Here is a 25,704-nt window from a genome sequence, read left to right as displayed (position 1 = left end):
TGAAGTTGGCTTGTCCCCTACCTCACACCATATACAAAAATCAACTCTGGCCCAAAGACCTAAATTTAAGACCTAAAACCTAAAACTCTTGGGAAAAAACACAGGAGTAAATCTTAGTAACCTTTTATTTGCCATACTTTCTTAATTATAATACCAAAAGCACAAGCAACCACAGCAAAAAAAGATAAATTTGGACTTCATGAAAATTAAAATTTGGTCAATGAATACTTATTAATGAACAAAAATTTTTAATTTCCCATATATAACAATTTTCAAATATACCAAATACATTATGGTCAGTTAAAGGCAAGCCTTCTTTTAAAAAAAAATTTTTTTTAAATAAAAAATATTTTTTTAACACCTTTTTTTTTGGCCACACCTCATGGCTTGTGGGATCTTAGTTCCCCCACCAGGGATAGAACCCAGGCCCTTGGCAGTGAAAGCAGAGTCCTAACCACTGGACCACCAGGGAATTCCCAAGGCAAGGCTTCTTAACAGTGAATTCATGAACTTTGGGGACCTGTGAATGTTCTGATACATTTTGCAAAATTGTGTAGGTGAGAATGTGCATTTTTCTGGAGAAAGCATTTATAACTTCCATTAGATTTCCAAAAATATCTATGACACAGAACAAGGTAAGGATCTGAATTAAGGGACTAATGAGGCTCAGAGAAAAAGAGAGACAAAAGTAAAGAAGTGAGAGGCTGAAGCAGCCATAGTGTATTACAAAGGTGATTGTAAAAGGTCAACTGCCCTTGTTGGTCAACTACTCCTGATGGTCCTAAGTGCTAAGGACGTCAAGGATCCCTACACCTAAAACAAGAACCAGCTGCTTAGCTGCCACTTTCCTCACTCGCTGTGGGTCTGGCTATAGAAAAACCCACGCTCCCCTCTGGGGAAGAGACTCACGGCGACTTTCAACAGAGGATTATGCTCTTCAAGGGCTTTTAAAAATCACCCGTGCTAGCCCCTATTCCAAGACGTGATATGCCTTCTGCCATATTAGGGGTGTGTGTTGGGTATGTGTGTGAGACGGAGAATCACAAATCTCATAATGTACTCAAAAATCCATCTAAAATCCCAGCATGTTTTAGCAGATTAAAATTGTTCAAATAATGTGAAATGTCCAAATTGCAGTGTAGCTACACGAACAAATAAAAAATCCATGTGGCAATTTAATTTTAATATCTCTTCAAAAAATTCCCAGATTACAAATTACTATGCATCTGTATATATGTTTACACAAATAAACATACATCATTCATTCCCCCATCTCAGATTCAGCCTCCTACAGGAACAGGTTTCTGGGGCTCCAAGACGACCCTGTTAATTGGAGTTGGTGCTCTGAGGAGCCCCTCGGTCTTGATATCAGCTGTTGGGTGTGAATCACAAGGGCAGGGTCCACCCTATAGCACCACAGATGCACAGTGCAGATGCTACTTCTGTTGCAGCCCAAGTTCACGTATCCAGGTGCTTATAGAGTCTACGACTTTTCTCTTTTTTATTTCTGTTGCCATGTTTTTTCCAGGGCTTCCCAGCCCCCGTCTCAGACCTGCTCACAGTAGCTGCCGTCACCAGGCCACTCCCAGGCTTGTAGCCCATGACAGCCTGGACTCCTTTGGTCAAAGCTCTCAAATTTTCCTAGGAAATAAGAGAAAATATTATTGGCGATGTCAGCAGTCTCCTTTACAGGATATGCACAGGATTGCTTATGGAGAACTCCAAGAAAGTGGACTTCCATCTCTCACTGGTCCTCTTTCTCTCCCCATTCCTTAAATAAGTTTCTCAGTGTTTTGTCTTCACTCCATTCTCTTTGTCTTCAACTTTGTTTAGTCCACGGCTTCAAACAACATCTATAACTAGACTCAGTACCAGCTATTTTCTGGAAATCTCTATCTTGATACCAAACTTCAACCGGCCGCAACCCAGAGTTAGTTAGAAGCTGACTCTCCATTCTTCATTTCGGCCAGTGGTATAAGAATCTGCCCAGCCCTGAAGATGGCGCACACTCTGTCTTCCTTATCTATCACACACAGCCAGGCACTAAGCTCTGTGGATTCCACTCTCAAGAACTCTGTTCATCTTTCCCCCTCTTCTCCATCCCCACTGCTCTAACCCAGGTGTTCATCAGCTTTCACTGAACTTTCACTTTCACTGCAAGACTCCTCAAATCCAGTGTGCACATTTCTATCAGAGTGCTCTATTCTGTATCTCTCTAGTCCTGTCCTCACAGATCTCTGATGGCCGCCTGTGGCCTGGGGAATCAAGTTCATATTCCCTCAAGTGGCACACAAGGCCACCTACAACATAGGCTCTTTACTGAAAATATCCACAGTCTCACATCTTTTTGCCTTTGTTCATGCTACTCCTTCTATCTGGCCCATGCTACTCCTGGAAATCTGGCCCTCACTGCTTCTTCCAACTGACACATTTTTATTTGTTCCTCAAAGTCCAGCTTAAATATCACTTCTTTTCTGTAGTTTAGCAAGGATGTGGAGAAATTAGCAACCTCATACATCGCTGCTGGGGATGTAAGATGGTGCAGCCACTTTTGGGAAGTTCGGCAGTACCTCAACTGTTAAACTTAGAGTTTCCACGTGACCCAGCAATCCCACTCCTAATGTATATACCCAAGAGAAATGAAATATATGTCCACACAAACACTTGCACATGAATGTTCACAGCAGCATTATTCATAATAGACAAAAAGTGGAAACAACCCAAATGTCCAACAACTGATAAATGCATAAACAAAATGTGGTCTATCCATTCAATGGAATATTATTTGGCAGTAAAAAGGAATACAGTACTGATACATGGGTGAACCTTGCAGCCATTAGGCTAAAGAAGCCAGTCACAAAGGACCACAGAGCATATGATTCCATTTACATGAAATGTCCAGAATAGACAAATCTTTATATAGAGAAAGTAGCTTAGCGGTTGGCAGGGGCTGGGGGGAAGAGGGGAGTGGAGAGTGAATGCTAATGGGTACAGGGTTTCTTTTCGGAGTGAGTGGTGATGGTTACATAACTCTGCAAATATCCTATAACCTACTGAACCGTATATTTTAGAAGTGTGCATTTTATGGTATGTGAATGTTATTTCAATAAAGCTGTTATACAAAATGTACTGGATCAGAAGTTAAAAAAAAACTTTAAAACTTACCTGATGGAAAAAAGTTTTGTCCACTACATTTTCAATCTGATTTGCTTTTTTATTTCTGCGTGGCTGCATTTTTATTTCCCCACCATTCGCTTTTTTCTCTGGGAGTCGCTGGTGTTGATACTGAAAGGTCAGAGGATCTCTTCCAGGAGGAGGATGACAGTACAGGAGTTTACCCTGCAAAGACAACATGCATGGTAACAGCACATCCTCAGGACCATCTGTGTGAGAGTCCACAGAGGAGGCCTCTCCACGGTGCACACTCTGATGGAACTTTCGGCCATTTGACAGCTGAGCTGAGTTTTGGTCACTGCAACTGGAGAGTCCCAACTTACACCCTGATGATGATCCTTAGTGCTCTAGAGGCCTACCTCTTCCCACAGCTCCCACACAAGAACGAAATCTTCCCTGTGCCCCCTTTCACCTTGTTTACCGTACTCTTCAGTACATGTATATGATTATACTTAAGAGAATATTTTCCAAAACAAAAGCCAGGACGTAGTTGGACAGTGTGGCTGTACTGATGGGGACACTGGGCCTGCTGCTGTTGTCCACTGGGTGCCAAGTTTCCTCTTTCCACCATAAACACTCTAAAAACTGTGGTTGTTTTTAACTCATCTCCCCCACCCTCCATAGTTTTACAAATGGTAAATGAATGAATAATTCATCTATACAAATATTCTATTAACTGTTTTCCTACCGAATTAAAAAAAAAGAGAATATGGCTGCCCTCTTTTATTTCTATGCTCCAAGCTCCGCTGATGGTGTATTGAGAAGAGGAGGGAATAAAGTGAAATCCTCACAACCAATTAAGCCCCTGGAATGCTTTTTTGTAGAAAGAAGTAGCTTAATAAATAAAAACTATTGGGGCTAATTAAGTGCCAGGCACTGAGCTTAGTGATGTGCGTGTGTGCGTGCGTGCGTGTGTGTGTGTGTGTATGTCTCCACATACATACACTGTTCTCATTTATTTCCCATAATAATCTCATGGGATAGGTACTATTAATTCCTATTTTACTGATGAAGAAAACCCAAAACTTAGCATGTCCTCACTTGTAATTGGAGAATAATACCTCACAGACTTACTTTTTTTTTTTTTTTTTTTTTCAGTACGCGGGCCTCTCACTGTTGTGGCCTCTCCCGTTGCACAGCACAGGCTCTGGGCTCACGGGCCCAGCCGCTCTGCGGCATGTGGGATCTTCCCGGACCGGGGCACGAACCCGTGTCCCCTGCATCGGCAGGCGGACTCTCAACCACTGTGCCACCAGGGAAGCCCCTTACATATTTTTAATGAGATGACAAACGTAAAACATTTAGAACTATTCCTAGCAGGGCTAGCTTTGAATAAATGTTAGCTATGATTATTATTTTTACTGGACAAGTGTTGGAAGACAGGTATATAAACAGCTACACTACAAGGAATACCGTGATATAGCTGCAGTAGAAACACCCAAGGGCTGGAGGAGATGGAAAAACTGGAGACATAAATTTATCACCTTCACTGCAAATAGGTATTCAGAGATCTTCGTCTCTTTCATATTATGTCAGTCACTTCTATGATTTATATGATGCTAGCTCTCCTGGATCAAGAATATAATTCCAGTTATGGCACAATATCAATGAGAAGATATCTCCTTTATAACCCAGCTGGTTGCCATTACCCTAAACATACGCTGTGGAGAAAGAAGACCTACTTATTCCAGAGGAACGAGAAGCAGGGTTCACTTACATTGACATAATCCTTCAGGATGTAGCGTGCAGATCGAGGTTGGTCTGGCTGTCCATGTGCTGTCATGAATCCTCGCATACCTGTGAGGAGAAATGAATTTTGCAAAACCTAAGTTAGAAAACATCACAACAAAGACAACTGAGGTGATGGAAATCTAGCCTTTTCTGTTATTACACTGTGCATTCTTACTTAACCTTAAAAAAAACCAAATCAATTAATAATGTAGAAAATATTTTGGTTAGCATTACAAAAACATCTGATAATCCAGGAGAACAGACTATATTGTTACATCTGATCTTCTGACAACCACCTAGCAACATGCTGTGACACATTCAACCTCTCTCTACTCCAGTCATTTCTATCTCTCTGATTTTAATTATTGATTCAAGGAGGCTACTTGTACAATGCTATGTTGTCAATATTATTCGCAAACCCCAAAGCAACAGAGCAAGTTTTCTTATTTAATGATATGTCTACACCTTTTTCAGTTTCCCAAACATGCAACGAAGATCCCTTTAATACTAATTCAATTAGAAGGGAGTAGCAGAGCACAGCAGGTGAGAACACAGCTTTGGCTGACAGGTTCAAAACTCAGTTCCCTCCCATACTAGTTGTATGTTGGCTCCTTCAGTTTAGAAGAAAGTATCAATACTTAGAACCGTACACAAAAAAAACATTTAGGAAAAGGAAAAAAAAATCTAAAGATTAAAAAAAAAAAAGGATTACCGTAAAATAGTTTTTCCCAAGTAAAACACCGAACCCAACAAAACTAAGAAGGAAAAACATTGTTGGGCTTCCCTGGTGGCACAGTGGTTAAGAATCCACCTGCCAATGCAGGGTACATGGGTTTGAGCCCTGGTCCCAGAAGATCCCACATGCCGCAGAGCAACTACGCCTGTGCGCCACAACTACTGAGCCTGCGCTCTAGAGCCCACGAGCCACAACTACTGAGCCCGCGCGCTGCAACTACTGAAGACCATGCACCTAGAGCCCGTGTTCCACAAGAGAAGCCACCGCAACGAGAAGCCCGCGCACTGCAAAGAAGAGTAGCCCCCGCTCGCCTCAACCACAGAAAAGCCTGCGCGCAGCAGCAAAGACCCAATGCAGCCAAAAACACGCCCCCAAAAAACAAAAAAACCCCACATTGTTTATTAAAGCCGTTAACTTCTACAGGGCTAAAAAAACCATAAATAGACACTGGGAAAAACATTTGCAGCACAGGTAGCAAAGAACTCCTACAAATCATTACGACAAAAACAAATGATGCATAGAAAAAAGTGATTCTCAGAAGACAAAATGGCTAACAAATATATGGACAGATGTTGAATTTCACTAATATTTTAAGAATGTTCAGTCATCTGTTTTTACAAACTGGTTTTGTTCTCACTCTCTTTGATTTCATCAGAGAGAATCAGATGAAAAATCTTAAAAGACTCACATTTCTTTCAGTTTTATCTGGAAATCAAACCAGATGCAAAGTTTAGTGCAAAGTGTACCCTTCCCCATCTTTCAGGTTAGCACACTGGAGAGGTCTAGATTAGGAAATCTGGGTTCTCACTGAGGCTATGCCACCGACCAGACACCACCTTGGGCAAGTCATTTCATGCTCTGATTTCAGATTACTTAGGAAAAGGGGGGTGAGAGGGGGGAATCTTTAAGGCCCTTCTTGTCCTGTGACGTTGTGACTATGGCAGTCTTGCAACAAGTGCTTAGTATTCATCCTCTCTAAAGTCGCTCAACTAAAGTAAATTCAAGGTCTGATTTTAACCATGTAAGTGTGGTTTATATCAAATCACCTTTCTCTGCCAGTAAATACTCAAATAACCTGAACTCCTTCCCGGCTGGGGGCAATTCCTTACAAGGCAAGCCACACATGCATGGAAATTTTTTTAACACCGCTTTTTCTTTAGGTAGATACGCGTCTTTCCAGATTACCTTTAAAGCTTGTGTTTAAGGTAAATAAATCACAATGAATTGGAGAAATGACAGACAAAGATAATTCCCATGCAGAAAAGGAAAAAGCCAACATAGCCTTAGATCAGAAGCCCTGTGTCTACACTTGGGTCCTAGGCCTCCCATAGGAAAGGGCCTGAGAGAGCCTGGGAAGATGTGTCTCCCAGGCACTTGATTTCTATGATGAAGATCTGGGGAAGAGGCAAAGGATACAGAGCAGCTCCTTCTCTAACTCTAAAAAGCACTTAACACTGAAGTAAAATACCACTCAGGCAGTGGCCGGCTCTCCCTCCTTTACTGCTGGACCAAGTCAGCTACCTGGAGGCCACCTAGTGGGCAAGACCAACAGGACAACAAAAATATCAAGCCTGAAAGGTGACATGACAAATGCTAAGGAAAACTTCTGAACTTGTACCTTTGCAGAGTATTCCTCTTAGTAGCTATACTACTATTTTTTGTTCATGTTTTAAAATAAATCACAACTCACATCCATAAGCCGTCAACAGCTCTTCTGACGTTGGAGGTCGCTGGGGATCTTCATCTTCTCTAGGTTTTATGATGTCAATGCCATACGTAGCTTCTAAAACATGTCTTGGAATATTCTGGCAAATGTAAGATTGTCAAGGAATCCGTTTCTTTGAACTGACCCCTTCCTCCTCCCCATGGTGTCTTCTAAGAACATGGTATTTCAGCACCTCTGTGACAAAAAAACTTTTCACCTCTCCAAAGAAGAAGTACGATTATTCGTTAATTTAAAAGACTTTTCTTCCCTCTTTTATTTTGTGTTATTATTATTTTTTTTTTTTGCGGTACACGGGCCTCTCACTGTTGTGGCCTTTCTTGTTGCGGAGCACAGGCTCCGGACGCGCAGGTTCAGCGGCCATGGCTCACGGGCCCAGCTGCTCCGCGGCATGTGGGATCTTCCCGGACCGGAGCACGAACCCGTGTCCCCTGCACCGGCAGGCGGACTCTCAACCACTGCGCCACCAGGGAATCCCCTCTCCCCTCTTTTAAACAAAGCCTTATGCACAATGATCACTTCCAAATGTATCCTTTAAAAATATTATCTCTGAAAACAGACCTTAAAGATGACACATTTTTATGTAAATACACTATAGATTTGTGAGATGACCCTAATTCAGACATAAAGCACCGAGTCTTTGTTTCTAATCCTTACAACTATGTAAGGAGTGATTATTTTTTCCTCCCCTGTCTATTGCCCAGATTTTTCTTAAGCCCTAATATACACATAACAACCAAAATTTTGGCACAGCATAGAGGATATTAGTGATATAGGTGGGAGGTGATCTCTCATCTGGTCAATCGGGAGGATTCCACTGCAAATCATCTCAGCTTTGGTAGAGACAAAGGACGGCATCACCAGGCCTGGGCAGTCACATAAGCAGAGGCCAGGTTCCACATAGAGAGTCTGAAAGACACGTAAGAGGTTTATGCTGGGCATACAGCAAAGGAAGGGAAAGGAGGGCAGCAGCACACGAGTGGCAAAGAACTTCAGAAAACACCCAGAGGGAGGAACTGGCGGAGAAGGAAATACAGAGGCCGATGCTGTAGAAATACCTGAAAATGCTTGGTGTGACCGGGCATGGCAGACACAGACACCTTCTTGTTGCCCATGATGGTGTTGATTGTTGAACTCTTACCAACGTTTGGGTAGCCCACCTAGAAGGGTGTCAGAAGGAATGTTTACAGTATAAGTTGGCAAGGATCACAGGATGCCGAAAGCCTACCCTATGTAAAAAGCCTATCTAAAGCTAAGAACATTGGACTGGAAGTCTGAAGACAACCCTGAACGCTCTCATTCTAGTATCTCTTGTAAGTGACGTGACAGATAGGGATGAACTGGGAGACTGTAGAAGATAATTAATATGAACAGTGGTGTAACCAATATAAGCCTTGAGAAAGTTCATTCTTTGAGTTGGGCTTTGCCTGTCACCCAGTCTGCTCCCAGGATGCCCGTGGGCAACAAGAGGGCATCAATGTTCCCTATGACGCCAGGGCCTGAGCTCTAGAGTACCAGTGTAGCTACCAAAGGATGGGGAATACAGACCCTCACGGAACAATTTTATGATATATTTCATCTTACCAGTCCAACAGTAAGTTGTCCATTCTTCACCTTCTTTCCAGAGTGTAGCTGTTTAAAGATCTCCAGTAATTCCTGCTTTGATACCAGGTGGCTAAAATTGTGTATCTGCCTCTGCTGGGGGGTCTTCCTTCCTTGCGCCTCAGAACGCACAGTACAGCGCTCCTTCCAATCCTGGCCGCAGGCCTGCTCGTCGGGGCCGCTGCCCTCTTCCGAACACGTCTGCCAGTCCTCCTCCTCCTGCCAGCAGTCCTCATACTCACTGTCATCTTCATCACTCCTGGCAACTTCATTAACTGAAAGATGTTCAGTCACTTTGTGTAGAGTTTCAGCTTCGTCACAACTGGAGTTTTCAAACTCAGCTGTGATGGCTTCTGCACTGTCTCCATTTACTTCTTCCTGATGAAATAACAGAAACCACCAAAGTTCAGAAGTGTGTAACAACTGCACTCTTCACTCTGGTGAACAACATTCAGAGTTGGTTACCTAAGATGAACACAGGACAAGGAAAGTTACGAAGGAGAAAGAGAAAGGTGAACAGAGGGAGAAGACAGCATGAGGATATAACCAAACTATCAACAGTGGTGTCCTCTGGAGTGGTGGACCTTCACTTTACACAGTTTTGTATTATTTGAACTCTTTACTTTTTACTACTTTTCTAGTAGATAACTCTTTTACCTATTAAAAGAAAGCAAGGGTTTAGAAAAACCTGTATCAAGCTGAACTCCTTGGCAATACACTTTTTTTGGCAATGGTCTGTAGAATAAAGCAAAGCATTTCTCATGAACGATAAAACATTTAACATTCTCTTCTCTGCACAAAGCAAGAAGGGTATAATTTGTAATCTGAGCTTCACTGTATATTCGCATTTTCAAAGACTGGTTTGCATAGTTAAGGAAACTGCTATTCTTTTATAACTGCCTTTAATAAATCATAGCACCATGGAGCATAGGTCCCTGTGTGTGAAGTATGAGAGCAACAAAACTCAACGCTGCACATGGAAATTATTCACCAACCAACGATTTCCTCTGGAAAGAGAAAGGTAAAAGTCATCTACGATTCACGGGTGTGTTAATCCTTCTGAATTCCTATGGGTAGCAAAGCAGAAATATGGCAGATTTATAGTATTACCAAGCAGTATCAACAAGGGAGAATTGATTCAGATTCAGAAGTGATGGAAACCTATCATTTCCAAACAGTCTAGCATTACAATGAGTAGCCACCGCAGGAGAGGGCATGATGAACTCAGTTAAACAGGCATCCTACATTTTAGGAAAGAGATATTAAAAAAAAATGTCAGGGAAAAAAGGCATGATTTCATTGTCATTCCTGGCAACTCAAAAAGAAATATGGAATTGGAAGCAATTTCTATGATAAATGAGCAATAATTGTAAAGCAGTCACTGTGTGCTCTTCTGCAGACACAAGAATGTCAACTGAGCATGAATGTGCATTAGGAAAACTAAGGCTAGGAGCAGTTTCGGTTCAGGAAAAATGATAAAGGCAACAAAAGGACTTTGCAGTAGTTACATCAAAAATAGAGAGAAAGAAGGGAAAAGTCAGCCTTTTGGGGGAACACAGTGCAATTTAAGAGATGGCCAAGAGAAAACCAAAGTACTCAATTCAAAAAAATGTCCTATTTTTTTTAAAATAAGAAAGGTTAAGCAACCATAGAGAAAGAACCAAACTTCAGATAGGTGAGAAAACAGTGAATCTATTTTTAGTATCTATTTTTAGTAAGTTCATGTTTGACACTCAAATGACAGATGTGATTAGATATATCACAATGGTAGCTGGCTACTTGACTTGGAAAATCATGAATAACAGATTTCAGAAGACCTGGAAGGAATAAATAGGGTTCAACTTTTAAAAAGGAAGAAAGAATATCTTCCATAAATCATGCACTGTTAATCCAGAGTCTGACAGGGAAGCAATTCCTCAAGTTAGGAAATTCCTCCAAACAATTCCTCCCCTGACAGTAATGGGAGGCAACAACGGTTCCCTGAGAACAGATGGTGCAAACAAATCCCACTTCCCTTTGCAATCTACTCCTTGGTTGATAGGTCAGGGAATACCACAGATGCAAAAGATGAAATGAAACACATAAAGTACTCAGAATAGCAGTGCCTGGCTAAGAATAAGTTTTCTATGGGTTAGTTTTTATTAACAGTAATAACAGAATAACTATTGTTATAGCCTTTCAAATACATCTGTATGCATCACACTAAAATGCTTGGTACTGAGCGCTTATTAAGTCCACAAAAGTTCACAGAGCTCTATCCTTGGCTCCGGTCTACTCAACAGCGTTATCAATGACCAGAAAGAATATATAGAAGGGCCAATACAAAAGCTGCAGATGACTCAAAGCTGGAAGAAGAGAAAAGCAAATGACACATGCAAAATGAATTCTACCTTGTTCCCAAATCACTAATATTTAAGAGGAACAGAATGATCCCAAGCTGAGCTAAAACCAAAATGAAAACCTTTTCCCACGTGTAAAGACAGGATGAGATCTGCTTAGTAAGTCTTGTCTTTTAAACATGTGAGGGATGTGGCTGTTCACAGGTTCAATGAGCCAAGAGCATAAGCTCCTTTGAAAGGGGGTGAATTAACAAAAACTCTGAATTACTGGGAGTATCCTGATCACAAGAAACAAGAGTACATGTCCTGGGCAAACCACACCTGGAATACTGTACTCAACCAGCTGCCACCCACTTTAGGCGTCTGACACAGGCAGACAGGCGCTCAGGGTGAGGAGTGCTCTGGAGGTCATGTCAATATAAGGAGCAGGAAAGCAGACAACGTCTCTTCTGCAGAAGAGGGAACACGGGGAGAGAGGAAGAGGCCTCAGATCAAAGGTAGGGAAGCTGACTTAGCTTCACTGGACTAAACAACTTTCTAACCTTGGAGATAAAAAGGAATGAGACACCTGGTGTCTGCCATTTAAAGGAGTCACAGAGACAGCATGTGACTGGCAGGGAGGTGAAGGGAAGAACTCCTTCACAGAGCTAGAGCTCACTAACTTGTGAGCTCACCAAGGGAGGGTGTTGTATTCCTAACACCCTAACCAGTCAGCAAGTAGTTGATAAATAGAGGCGAGAGGAAAGGAGGTGGATAGGAAAATATTTGACTTTAAGTCTCTTCCAGCTCTAAGATTCTATTACTAATTTCTTTTCATAGTTGGTTACCATTTTTACTAGAAAATAACTCCTAAACTTTTTCTGTAAAAAGTGGATTAAAAGATACAGAAAATAACATGGTATATCTTAATTTAGGACAACTTCATTTCTTTGTTTTCAAAACAAAGTCAAAAGAGAGTCTAATCAAGTCCAGAGAAGTTACTACATTCAGTTGTATCTGATTTTTGTTCCGACTTCTCTTAAAAGCAATTACATACAAGGGCAGTATGAAACTTCCTATACAATTTTCTGCCTAAAATTTTTAAAAATTAAAAATTATAGCTACTATCAGTGTGCATCATAGACCCCTGGGATAGCAGACTATTTAAAAACCAGAGAAAGCAACCTTGTGGCTTACTTTTCTACAGATCACCCGACTATCTCAGCACTTAGGGAAAAAAGAAACAAATAAAACCCCACACATCAACAATAAACAAACGAACAAACAAACAAACAAAAAAAACAGAGCACACTTAACAGAAGCCAAAATCCTCCTCCTTGAAACCCAACCTGAGAAAGTCCCCCAGGTTACCTTAGAGTCATCAATCAGTTGAATGGCTTCAGACAAAGCCGACCAGAAAATGACCTTCACATTTTCCTTTTCGAAGAACTCGGCCCAGGCACTCCGCTGCTCGGCAGTCATCAAGTCAGCCTTATTTATCAGAATAACATTCTCCTTGTTGTCATCAACTGTTTTCACATAACATTCCTATGCAAGATAAAGATATTTAGATATTTCTCCAAAAGGGGGGAAATTAGGCTAATTATACTGAAGATCCCCAGCTATGACTAAAAGTTTTTACCGCCCCCAGTTTTAAATCATTCCTAATTTAAAGATTTTTAATCGTGATACATTCTATGGATCCTTTCAGCAAGCTCTGAAAAGAAGTTAGGTCATCTATACTTAGAAAAAATACTCTTCACATGAGAAACTGGAAAGGGTAAAAAGAAATGCTTTCCTGCCCAGTTTAAGTAAAACAGGTTCTTATTTCTTTAAATTATATAGTTCCTCTCTTTAATAATCTTGAATTCTTTCTTTTAAGCAAAGTTAAAGAACTGTATAACTAGATTTGTCGGCCAGCAGGGACTATCTTCAAGCCAAGTGATGACAGCTAATAATAATCTTACCTATTAATATAAAAAAATATTTTTGAAGGCTAAAAGGAAAACAAGACCCAGTGATTAAATTAATTCCCAAGCATAGCTCTCCATTAGGAAACAGACCAGAAGTATGAAAGCTGAATTAATAAGAGTTTCCCCATTAAGATTGTTATTCACCAGTGGCTTTTAAAATAATCAGTACTATTCCTACTCTGGTCCTCAAACAAAAGTAGGAATACTTCATGTGTGTTCAGTGTCTTATTAATTGAAAGCCTGTATCACATTATTTCTTGTGATCCTCACACCTTAATGATTACCCCCTGTGGTGTTTTACAAACTTAGTTCATTTGTAAAATACCACAGGAGGTAATAAGTACGGTGTGAGAAGAGAAAGCTTAGTGGGATGGGTAAGTGAAGGGACTAGGCATATGCTAAAGTAAGCAAAATGCTATTTCAACTAGAATCTCTTAAAAAATGAGAAACACTGGCAAATGCCTATTAACAAAGTAGCTTCGAAACTAAAAGTAGGAAGTTCAAGTGTTTGTGCCTTCCTGCAGATGGAAACAACTGTTTGAAGAAAACACCTATCTAAATAGTCCCAAAATGCAAACTCCTGACCTTGGGAGGAGCAGGAGGCCAGATTAAACAAAGCTAGAGGAGGGTGCAAAGGCCTGCCTAGGCTCACTGCTATCGGTGATGCTGTCCTCCCACTGCTGCCCAAGGACTTAAAGTTCGAATCATGTCACATTTTACTTACCAAATCCTCACACCTAAATAGGAGTGGATTTCGAGCATCTACTATCTGGACCACGATATCACTGAAAAACAAATGTGAGATACACCAATCACTGTGAAGTGAAAGGAAATAGTAGCAAACACTTTCGACATACTAAGCACTGGTATATTTAACTTTTTAAGGTGCAATTATCCCCAGTTTATATACGAAGAGACTGAAGTTTAGAACAGCTAAGTGGCTTGTTCAAGGTCACCAGCTACTAAGTGAGGGAGCTGGAATGAGAACGCAAGCACTCTGGACCAGAGCTTGTAGTCTCTGATGATGTTTCATTGTTAAAACTTTTACCTGTATCTTCTAGTAAACTCTCCTGGAGAGATCAAAGAGTATTCCGAAGACTTCAATCCAAGGTGAGGTCTACTGTATACTCAGTGCCTAGTTTACACTTGTGTTAAGTAAGGCCTCAAAACCCCCCTAATATATCACCTGCTCACAGCTGCCACCGTCAAAGGCTATATCTTATTTAAACCTAGGGCTGACATGTGTACATGTAGCAAATCATCACCCACCAGTTCCAAGAATGTGTTTAAATGGCAAAAATACAAAACAGCAAAATATCAACTTAAGTCGCCATAATGAAGCAGGAATGATGAGTCCAACGCCTTCCATCACATGAAAGATGATGTAGCAATATGAAAACTTTCCGCGGCTGACAGCAAGCCCCTCGAATCCCTCACAAATGTAGTGGGGACGACAGCAGCTGAGCACTGTAAGAATAAATACTGCACTTCTCCGGCAGAATCCTCCCTCCCTTCAGACCCTGTGGCTAGGAAAGCTGCTTTAAGAGCCAGCTGTGACTGCCACTGGAGGGAAACAAATCCGTATCTGGTCAGCTTTTCCTCAGGTAACTCCTATGCAACTGAAGGAAATGTATTAAATCAAGGTTACCATTTAGGGCAGAGCTTTTGACAAAGTGCATTTTCCTTCAGAAGAGTTAAATTTCCAGCATGATCTTTTGAGTCAAAGAAACTCACAGACCTGCTAATTTATGACAAATTGCTTTTAAGTTCTCTAGTTAAGTGGGTCCTAGTATTTCCTTCTTTAAGGTAATATCTACCACTTTCCAACTGTGAGGATTTAACAGTAAATGCAAAAATGACTGCAAAAAATGGACAAAGCCTAATGAACTAAAATTACAAGGTCCACACACATTATGTCTACCTACCAAACAGGTAGAAAGAATAACCAGCTTAGACACACCAGTAAGAAAAGAAAAGTTTAAGGCAGCTTGCTTCGTGTGCTGAATTAGGATGCCTAGAAAAGTGCCAGCTATGTACTTGGAAGGCTGATGCAACACAATGGAAGCGCCTTGTCTTCCTGGAATACGGCGTTCTGCCCTCCATGCCTCGGCAGTTTCCGCCATTTCAATGACATATTATACATCAAATCTTTTCTGATAACTACTCTTGAAATTAAAGAGGCAGATGGCGTAGCTAGCCTGTTACCAAACAGGAGACATCTGCTGTACAGAACATATCAATAAATATTTCCTATTAAAAGACACAGCAGTAGTCACTTTATTGATGTTTCTATGTGACTCAGATCCACTTCTGTGCGATATAAACTATATTCCCTGAGTCAGGAACATGTTCTCTCTTGTAAAAACACAGAGAAATATCACAGAAAAGTAAAAGAGCAAGTAATGCTGTAATGCAATAGAAGCTAGAAGTTTCAATAGTACAGGCTCACTCTGGGGAAACAAATTGCTTATTTAGGGGCATGAAAAGCAAGGGAAGGGCCTTGCTGTTGCTGAACCTGGAAGAACACATATGGCTACCTCTGTTCCCTCTCAAAGCCTGCAAAACATGAAAGCAAAGACTGGAACTCATCAGAACAAAGAGAAAGAAAGAACAGCAACTAAGAAATGTCAGCCCAATGAGAAGTGAGCCTGTTCATGCCCCAGAGCTCCGAGAAAGCTCAGGATTAGAAGCATCACGTCTAGCTCTCATGGCAAGAGTGAGGTATAGGACTGAAATCATTCTCAGCAGGGAGCAATTAGGTCCACGCCCCTGTTCCATTCAGCCAGGCAGCCACACGTCACCCCACAGCCCCTGTGGAGAAAATGAACCTGAGAGGCTCCTGAACTGGGACCTCAAGCACAGGAGAAGGTGGGAAAGAGGTGCTATACTGAAGAAAGGAGGATTAAACATAAGTCTACACCCCAAACGATGGAAATGCCCAGCTCCCTTGTATTACACCACCACCTTTAGCCCTGCTCCTGGCAGGAGATAGTCCTCCTTTTTAAGAAACTGACCGATCACAGGGAAAACACCCATAGATACTGTAAAATAAAATCGATCCCTGCTCAGCTACTGTACAGTGAAGTTCACCAGTGGGCAAACTCCACCCAAACAAAATCCTGTCAATCAGCTTTGTAATGCTTTGTTCTTAAATATGAACAGACAACAAACATCATTTGACATTGGAGGAAGGCCTCTTACATAAAAGTCAGAAACCAGAATAAGTAGGGAAAAAAAAAGAATGCAGAGGGAAGACAGACAATAAAGGAAGTAGGAGAAAATCTAGAATTAAATAGTAAACTATAAGCGTGCAAATGGGGGCATTCCCTCAAGGGTGAGGTTTCAATATTTCACATTGTTACCATTTATCTTTGGAAATAAGAAAACAGACATTTTCAGCAGTATACATCCCAAATGCTAATGAGGCCCTGATGGAGAAATTAGCTCACTCTGTTCCCTGGGAGAACCATACTGGGTCTTCCCAAGCCTCATTCAAGCCTGCATGGAGCCCGCGATCAGGAGCAAGCTTCCCCTTTCTTCAGGCTTAGAGATTTGCCTAGCTACTCTGGCCTCCTCACATCCCAGGCCAACAGCCCTCTCTGCCCCTGAGGGAGCAAGATGCAGGCGGGGGGTGGAAGGGGTGGGGGTGGGGGGGGAGTATATAAGTGACTTAAAAAAAGAGAGAGAGATATAATTCACATATCATAAGTTCCATCTTTTAAAAAATGTACAGCTCAGTGGTTTTTCGTATATTCACAAAGTGGTGCAACCACCACCACTAATTCCAGATCATTTTCATCACTCTAAAAAGAAATGTAAATAACTTCTACAAATTTAATCCAAGTCCTTTTTCTCAGTAACGGTGCTAAATGTGCTAATATTCTTTCCTGAGAATCCCAGTTAAAGCACCCTGTTTCCTAATGTTCTTATTGGGTATATTCTATGGACTAAACAAACAAACCCACATCCTAAGGGCTCCTTGTTAAAAGCATCATTTCAAATATAAGGTTCATTTATGATCTCCAAAATTTACAAGCTGCTCATGCAGCTCAATATCAAAAAAACAAACAACCCAATCCAAAAATGGGCAGAAGACCTAAAAAGACATTTCTCCAAAGAAGATATACAGACTGCCAACAAACACATGAAAGAATGCTCAACATCATTGATCATTAGAGAAATGCAAATCTGTTGGTGAGAATGTAAATTGATACAGATACTATGGAGAACAGTATGGAGGTTCCTTAAAAAACTAAAAATAGAACTACCATATGACCCAGCAATCCCACTACTGGGCATATACACTGAGAAAACCATAATTCAAAGAGTCATGTACCACAATGTTCATTGCAGCTCTATTTACAATAGCCAGGACATGGAAGCCACGTAAGTGTCCATCAACAGACGAATGGATAAAGAAGATGTGGCACATATATACAATGGAATATTACTCAGCCATAAAAAGAAACGAAATTGAGTTGTTTGTAGTGAGGTGGATGGACCTAGAGTCTGTCATACAGAGTGAATTCAGAAAGAGAAAAACAAATACCGTATGCTAATACACATACATGGAATCTAAAAAAAAAAAAAAAAAAAAATGGTCATGAAGAACCTAGGGGCAGGATGGGAATAAAGACGCAGACCTACTAGAGAATGGACTTGAGGACACAGGGAGGGGGAAGGGTAAGCTGGGACAAAGTGAGAGAGTGGCGTGGACATATATACACTACCAAATGTAAAACAGATAGCTAGTGGGAAGCAGCCGCATAGCACAGGGAGATCAGCTTGGTGCCTTGTGACCACCTAGAGGGGTGGGATAGGGAGGGTGGGAGGGAGAAGCAAGAGGGAGGAGGTATAGGGATATGTGTATATGTATAACTGATTCACTTTGTTATAAGCAGAAACTAACACACCATTGTAAAGCAATTATACTCCAATAAAGATGTTAAAAAAAAAGGTTTATTTATGGAATCCTTATAAATAATTCATCCACTCTTTGACAAAAATAAAAACCTTTTAGCTATCAGGATATGGAAAAGACTTAAAAAATCTCCCAGTCTCAACTTATCAAAGGCATTCTCTTCTTTTCAAAGTCCAATTAAAACAAATCACTCCTTAATTTCCCCCAATACTACTAACTGCTCCTTCCTCTGCTCTGACTCAGCCCACTACCCTCTCTCTAATACAATAGGAATCACACTCCAGTTTTTATTTTACTAATACCTTAGTGCAACGATAGCGTTTCATCCATCTGTGTGCCCCTGGTGCTTGGCCCTTTGCTTGGCCTCCCCCATAACATATTTGCTCTTTGCAAGCAGACACCCCTTTCCCAGCCATATTTTCTGTTTTACCGGTAGGAACTCATATACATTTGCTGAAATAACTACAGGTGCTTCAGAACTCATCTTACAGAAACTAGTCACCACTCTTGCAAGTTTATCAATGTGTTTATCTAATAACAAAAACCCCTTATATTTAAAAAGAAATATAGTACCCTACTTTCAGGTTTTACAATAATTCTCAGTAGCACTGTACCTAATTTGATCCTGTCCCCTCAGCCCCTCCCTGGGCTCACAAACATATATAACTTCCCAATCTAATATACTGCCACCACCACATACTCCTTACACAAAAAGAAAACGGTAACCTACCTTCTTTCAATCACCCTCCAGAGCTGGCGCCAAAAATCCAAATTTCTTTCAAATGGAGTCAATATCAGGTTTTGTTCCTCTTCCAACCTGATTTTAGAATGAGAAGTTTATACCTCTGCCAGATTACAATAGTAGGGCTCAAGTAGTATAACACCCAAATTCACTGCATTAAAAAAAATAAGTACACAACTATTAACTGTCAAATGATTTTTATATACTTTCTGCTGAGTCAATATGCAAATCAAATGCAAATTTTATACTTAAGCTTTTTAAGCCCTGAAAGTTTATTTAACACACAAAGTGACATTTCCCCCAGACATCTCTTCTTGGAAGAATGCTCCAGAGAGCAGTGATCAACTCCGGGGTTACTAATGGCTAGAGAAGGGTATGAAAAGGAGAAAAGGCCAGGAATGGAGCAATCAACTCACCATCTTGGTGCAAGGACACACGTGCACAAAGCAATGCAGTTTGCACACACACCAATTTGCACTTATAAGATGAAATCTACCATTTCCCTTTTAAAAGAACAAAGCCTTCAAAATGCAAATAGCAATGCAAACACACTAAAATGCCTAACTCAGAATTTCAAGGCAAATCTTCCTGTAGACTAACACTCACCGGACAAGTTGACGTCTCCATTCTAGAAAGTTATCTTTCTCTGCCTGTTTGAGTTCTTCTGCACTAGTGTTTTGGTCCCACTTTGGTCTGCAACAATCATAAAGGAAAAAAAAATTCCACATGAGTTACCAAAATAATATAGGAGACTGGGATTTAATAAGAGCAGCTGAGAAAAGAAAGCAGAAAAACGTGAACACCAAATAAAAAATTTTATATTTAGTTGCCTTGTTACGCCTTTTAATGTCCTATATCTTTATTCAACTCACCTCCTTGGGATACACAAGAACTGTTTGTTTTCTTCATGGAGTTTCTTAATTCTCTGGTTCTCCTCAAAAGACAGTAGTCCAGTTCTAGCCTCAGGAGGCACAAATTTAATATTAAGCTTCTCTGTAGGAAAACAAAAGTACTGTTATTTAAGAGGAAGTATAGAGAGTGAATGTTGGTCATTACTTAGAAAACTAAAAATAGGAGAACCTAAAACAGAATTTAAGCTTTCTCGATTTAGATAGATTCCCCTAGCCTTGAATTAATTATAATTTCTAAAGGAAGTTTTCTAGCCACTCCACAAAAAAGAATACAAGAACAGATCTTTACTAAAACTTTCAAAAGGTCAACCACTTTTTCAAGTACTGATTTTATAAAACTCCACATGCTAAATGCCTTTCATGGAAACAGAAGCAATAAGAGTGGGAAGGGATTGTAAACATTCATTACAACCAATCTCCTCATTTTACAAGTGGAGAATAATTGTAAGCCAATGGGAGTGAGGGGGGAAGCAAAGATTCAGCAAGGAGACTCACTCCAGTTAGAACTGGTAAATTACTACACAGCTATAATTTATATGAAATATTTATGAACATCCACAATTAAGCTATATAAGAATTCAAAGGAATAAAAAAACACCCAGTCTGTGTATGAACCAGAGACCTCTGCTCTAGGGCTCTATCCCCCTCAAGTTGCTCCAGGCCCCTCTACTGTACCACACATGGCCACCTGGTCTCCTGGGCAGGTGACTCCACTGAGATAAGCACCTGAGAAGCCAGCTAAGCTTCTTACCAAAATGCCAAGGGGAGGTCCTATCCAAGGATAACAGGACATCTTCAGCAATGTTCCTCTTAACCTTTAAGCAAAGACCGCAATCTGCTACCCTCATTGGACCACCAATACTGCACGGTCCAGTCACCTAGAGCAGCAGTCCCCAGCCTTTCTGGCACCAGGGACCAGTTTCATGGAAGACAATTCTTCCACGGACTGGCGGGGGGTGGGGTGGGATGCTTCAGGCAGTAATGCGAGCCATGGGGAGCGGCAGATGAAGCTTAGCTCGCTGGCCCACCGTTCACCTCCTGCTGTGCGGCCCGGTTCCTAACAGGCCGTGGACTGGTACCTAGGTTGGGGACCCCTGACCTAGAGTACAGCCAGTTCAGTCACCATTCTCATTCATGTCATCCTCAACCAACAGTCAGAATACACATCCCTTTAGCCCCATACTGGATAATTCTTTCACATTAATTCCTCCTTCCAATGGTGATCTCCCACCCAGTGTTCCCACTTTGCTTGGGCCAAACTCTGTAAACGTCTCCAGCCCCTTGATTCTTTCCTCTTCTCCCAGTGTACCACCCAGCTTGTAGCTTCACTTCTTTCCCTATTTGGCTAAAACCATATGGTCCATCCACTCCACCACTCTCCGACCAAACATCAAATTCCTTAGCCCACTGCACCGAGCCAACTATCCATTCTCGTTCTCATTTCAGTAACGATGCTGAGTTCTGCAGGAGGTAATCACACAATAATGCAGCCACCCGTCTCTGAACTGTTTTTACTACCAAAACTTCTGACCGAATGTGTGGGTTTTCCCACACCAACAACCAGTTCTCCAACTCTCCAGACATCAACTGGGTGTCCTACAATTCAATTCTATTCTGACACTAATTATCAAGTGACTTCCCCACTTCAGATGCCAAATCTCTGAATGTATCTTTATGGAGGCCCCATAGATTAAATCATTGGCCCCTGGTGATTACCTCAATCTCCAGGATGACTCCGCTCCCCAGTGGTTGAGGGAGGAGTTTCTGAAAGTCCCAACCCTCAAATCCCAGGGTTGGTTTCTGTGGCTTATTATGAACAACAAAAGACACTCCTCTCACCCCTACCACTCAAGAAATTACAAGGGTTTTAGAAGCTTTTGTATCAAGGAACCAGAGATGAAGACCAAATATAAATGTATTTCTTATTATATCACAATATCACATCTTCCTCTTACTTGCTGAACATAAGAAGTGAGTACGGCCTGTGCCATCTTTTAAAGGTAAAGAGTTCCCAGTGAACACTTAGCATTTCTCATTGTTTTGCTCTCCTTTGCAAGGTCAGGGATCCATGTGAGAACTGGCTTAAAAACCATGGACCTAATCTGATTCAAAACGCACTATGTACACACACACAGACGTACAATTTTGCCTGCAATCTGAGGGGCTCACAGCTGAAACTTGTAGCCTCCAGGTTAAATCCCTGTCCCTGTGTGTCCAGGAGACAAGTGCTGTCTGAAGGCCATAGAGAGTTGAGATAAAATTCTATCACTTCTACATTATTAAGGAAAAGGGAAAAAGGCATGAAATTAATTTCAATGAGGAATTCTTACCGAATTTTGAAAGGCTTATGGGAACTTCATTATGTAGGTATGACTGCTCAAGTCATTGGTCATTAGTGATTAATCTCCAGCTCCTCTCCTCTCCCCAGTGGGGCTAAAAATTCCAACCTTCTAATTATCCTTACATTGCTCACAAGACCAACCCCCATCCTGAAGCTATTTAGGGGTCCTCATTAAAATGCAAAAAGACACTCCTCACTCTTCACTTACTCCACCCCCTCTATAAAGTCTGGTTTATTCTAGCTCACTAAAAATCTTGTTCCTATTCTTTTCTCCATTCTTCTACTACTACTATTTCAGTACTAGCCTGATTCTTTTGCTGTACTAAAGCAATAGTTTCCTAAGTACTCTTTCTTCCTCAAAATCCATCAGTGATCTTTCAAAAAATGTTTCCTACTTGCTTACATCCCTCTAAAGACTCCTTTCAAGCCATTATTCTCTCCTGGCCCTGGCCCTCCTCCCTAGTGTTTGTGCATCACATCCTGTCCCCATGTACTTTAAGCACCAACAGGGCGAAGCTCCTAACCATTTTCTTTTTTCTTTTTGCACATTATTTTATTTGCACATTATTATTTTTGTTTTGTTTTGTTTTGTTTTTTTTGGGTGGGATTTTGTTTTTAATCAAACAGAAAGTCACAAAAATTATAATCATCATCAGTTCACTCAGTCCGTTTTCTGAACAAAGTAGACTGCTGCTCAGATCTTAGCTTGAAGTGCTCTGCCTGCCTGTGTATAATGTCCTGTGTCATCTCACCTGTCCTGCTAACATCTACTCATCTTTTAAGACTCAGCCCCAGGGTAAAGCTTGCCCTGACTGGCCCTAGTTTTCCTTCAGATAGAAATGAACACCAACTCCATCTTTTATGACCCTAATCTCTGCTACAGAATTCTTTTATAGCACCTTAGACAAAATTCTGCAGAAACAAAATTTGTCTTAGTCAACACCATATTTTCAGGAGCCAGTACAATACCTGAGAGTAGCTGGGGCTCAATAAAAGCATTTTGAACAAATGAATGAATTTGCTAAACAACATAATAACACTTATAGTAAGAGAAGAGCAATAGAAATGGTAGTTTATAATGCTGTCTCTGTGCCAGCTAGTTTTCTAAGTGCTTAGAAAAAACAAAAACAAAAAAAGGGAAAGCAGTGACTAAAACAAATTACATGCATGGAAAAATTCACTATAATGTGTTAACAAGTGCTTCAAAATACAATTCAAATTGCCTACGTTACAGCAGCAGGCCCAGGATTTTGCTTCTAACAACGGTATCAGAAAACATTTTCTGGAAAATGCTGGTATTGTCCACTGTAATGTTGACTGGTCTCTTTCCTTATGAGAGACTGAGGTTCTTGAATTTGATATGATGATGGATAACCTGAAGTGTTTTTTAGAGCTGAATTTGAAACCTGTGGCACATTCTGTACCTCCCAGTTGAGTTCATCTTGACCTTCCCACACTGCTTCTGGGATATCTGCCTTTGGATTAAAGACAGCTCCTTTATGAGTTTGGTAGGATTGGCAAAACATTTCCGAGCAGACTTATTTGTATACAGTCAGCAAAGACACAAATGTGCTGTAGGCACTCAGCAACAACTTACCAGCTACAAACTCTGTTCCTGCAAGTTCTGCAGTGGCAAGGAAGTCATCCAGGGAGCTCTGTTCAGTCACGGACTGAAGATTAAGACGACCCCAATCATAGCCATCATTGAGTTCACTTGTGTGCAACTATGAATAAAACACAAGGTGGTGATAACAGCTGCTCTCTTCTGTTCTTAACATCCAAACTAACTCCCAAGTAACTATTCTATGGTCTTGAGAGTGGTATCGGCCCCTTTAGAGTCAATATTAATAACAGTTAACATTTAAATGAGCACTTTCTTACCTCACTTTCTCATCCATCTTACAGATGGATAGTTACTCTCCATTATTTTCTCATTTTATTTTCAAAATCTTTTAAGATAAATTTTATTGTATCTCTATTTTACTGATGAGGAAACAGGATTCAATTAGATAAAACAACTTGCCTATAGTGGCAAGCTAATATGTGGTAGAGGTAAGAACCTGAACCCATATACCATATACTCTGGTCCTGGCAGCCACTGTTAGTCAAATTTTTTTTGACGGAGACCCACAGTAAGAAATACACTTCACATAGTGACCCAAATGCTGTGAGAAACTTAGTGATACAACTGTGTACCATTCAGTATAGTAAAATGGAAACAAAAGAATCCTGAAACAAAGTTACTTTATTACATGCCACACAGACTGGTATTTTCTTGAATTCTATTCTGTAGGGTGAAAAACCTGGCTAGTTGAGAGTTACTGAACTGATTTCCAGACACAACCCACAGTTTGATAAGATAAACACCATCCTAAGCTCTACACTCTGTACAGGTGCAAGTAAATGAAAAAATTAAAGGTTAAAAGGCTAGGTGGTTTGCCCAAGGCCACAGAATCAGCAAAAATCAGCATAAGGATTAGAATCCAGTTCTTTAGAATTCATAATCGAATCTTCCCACTACTTCCTAATGGGTACATTAAAAACAGGTTGCTTCAAAATCAATTAAAATTACTGGTAATCTAATGTCCAGAGTAACTCTGACCTGATGAATATTGATGAGCTCTGTATGCTGTTTACTCTGCAGATTACACAGATGGAAGTTAGATGGTGTGAAGTGCACATGGATAATTAGAGACACCTTTGACTTTGCACAGATTCTTACAGAGAACTTCGTGCGTTCTCAAATACATGAGGGAATGAATGTCAAAATGACAAACACAAGTCAAACTACTTCAACCGCTTTTCAAGGATCCTAAAAATTATGATCGTTCCCAGGCCCAGGGAACTATTAGGCCCGCCAAACTTTGGAGATGAGTTGTTCATCTTTGAGTGAAACCACTAGGGAATAAAAAGGGTGAAGCAGGAATCTGAGTTATTTTGTACTTCTGGAACCAACCAGCGGCTCTTGGAGGGTCAATTCTCTGAACAAATGAATACGAAAAGTCGTTTTTATGTCTTTCCTGTGCAGAAACTTCCAAACGCTTCCATGGCTTACAGGGCAAAGACCAAACTTTTATCCTGGCATTCAAGATCTCACTGCAACCTCATCACCACATTAGCCTCCACCTCTGGGCCCTGTGCCTTGCTAGAAGGAGCGCCTGTTTATCTGCCTGGTAGGCTCTAAGGGACTTGAACATTTGCGCATTGTGGTATCCGCGGGGAGTTGGGGGGTCCCAAACCGATCCCCGCGGTTAACGGGGGACGACTGTACTCATCCTTAGAAACCCTATTTTGGCATCATTTCCTCTGGAAAATTTCCCTGTGACCTCTTACCCCAAGCTTCGCAGCTTTCAGACTCTCATAACTAGACATACTGGGAAAGATGACAAGGTCTTACCCAGGAGTCGGTGTGACGATGGTTACGGCTCCGCTGAACTTGCTGGCGGATAAGAGCCCGACCGAGGGTCCCAGCCTCCGGCGCTCTCCTCCGACCCATATCTGCCCCGTCTGCACACGAATCTTCCTTGCCGTA

At 41.1% G+C, this 25,704-nt stretch overlaps 1 protein-coding gene across 1 annotated transcript; it reads right to left on the bottom strand.

Moving 5' to 3' along the window:
• Positions 1-129: 129 nt before the first annotated feature.
• Positions 130-25,704, bottom strand: LSG1 (large 60S subunit nuclear export GTPase 1). The gene is made up of 14 exons (XM_060010915.1): positions 25,570-25,704; positions 23,770-23,896; positions 19,793-19,913; positions 19,527-19,613; positions 18,909-18,995; positions 13,982-14,042; positions 12,656-12,832; positions 8,949-9,344; positions 8,423-8,524; positions 8,130-8,273; positions 7,332-7,455; positions 4,892-4,971; positions 3,166-3,339; positions 130-1,641 (listed from the first exon to the last, which is right to left on the bottom strand). The coding sequence occupies exons 1-14, from the start codon at positions 25,666-25,668 to the stop codon at positions 1,459-1,461; spliced, it is 1,962 nt and encodes a 653-aa protein (XP_059866898.1). The 5' UTR covers positions 25,669-25,704; the 3' UTR covers positions 130-1,458.

Source organism: Delphinus delphis, chromosome 4 (genome assembly GCF_949987515.2).
Source record: "Delphinus delphis chromosome 4, mDelDel1.2, whole genome shotgun sequence".
NCBI classification, from domain to species: Eukaryota; Metazoa; Chordata; class Mammalia; order Artiodactyla; family Delphinidae; genus Delphinus; species Delphinus delphis.
The sequence above is the reverse complement of the archived record's forward strand: the minus strand, read 5'-3'. Positions and strand labels throughout refer to the sequence as shown.

Coding starts and splice junctions, on each gene's coding strand:
- LSG1 (XM_060010915.1), bottom strand. CDS start 25,668: ATGGGTCGGAGGAGAGCGCCGGAGGCTGGGACCCTCGGTCGGGCTCTT. Junction 14,043..18,908: donor TGGAGGGTGATTGAAAGAAG/GTAGGTTACCGT, acceptor TTTGTTTTTCAG/TGATATCGTGGTCCAGATAG. Junction 4,972..7,331: donor GCTGTTGACGGCTTATGGAT/GTGAGTTGTGAT, acceptor TTCTCCTCACAG/GTATGCGAGGATTCATGACA.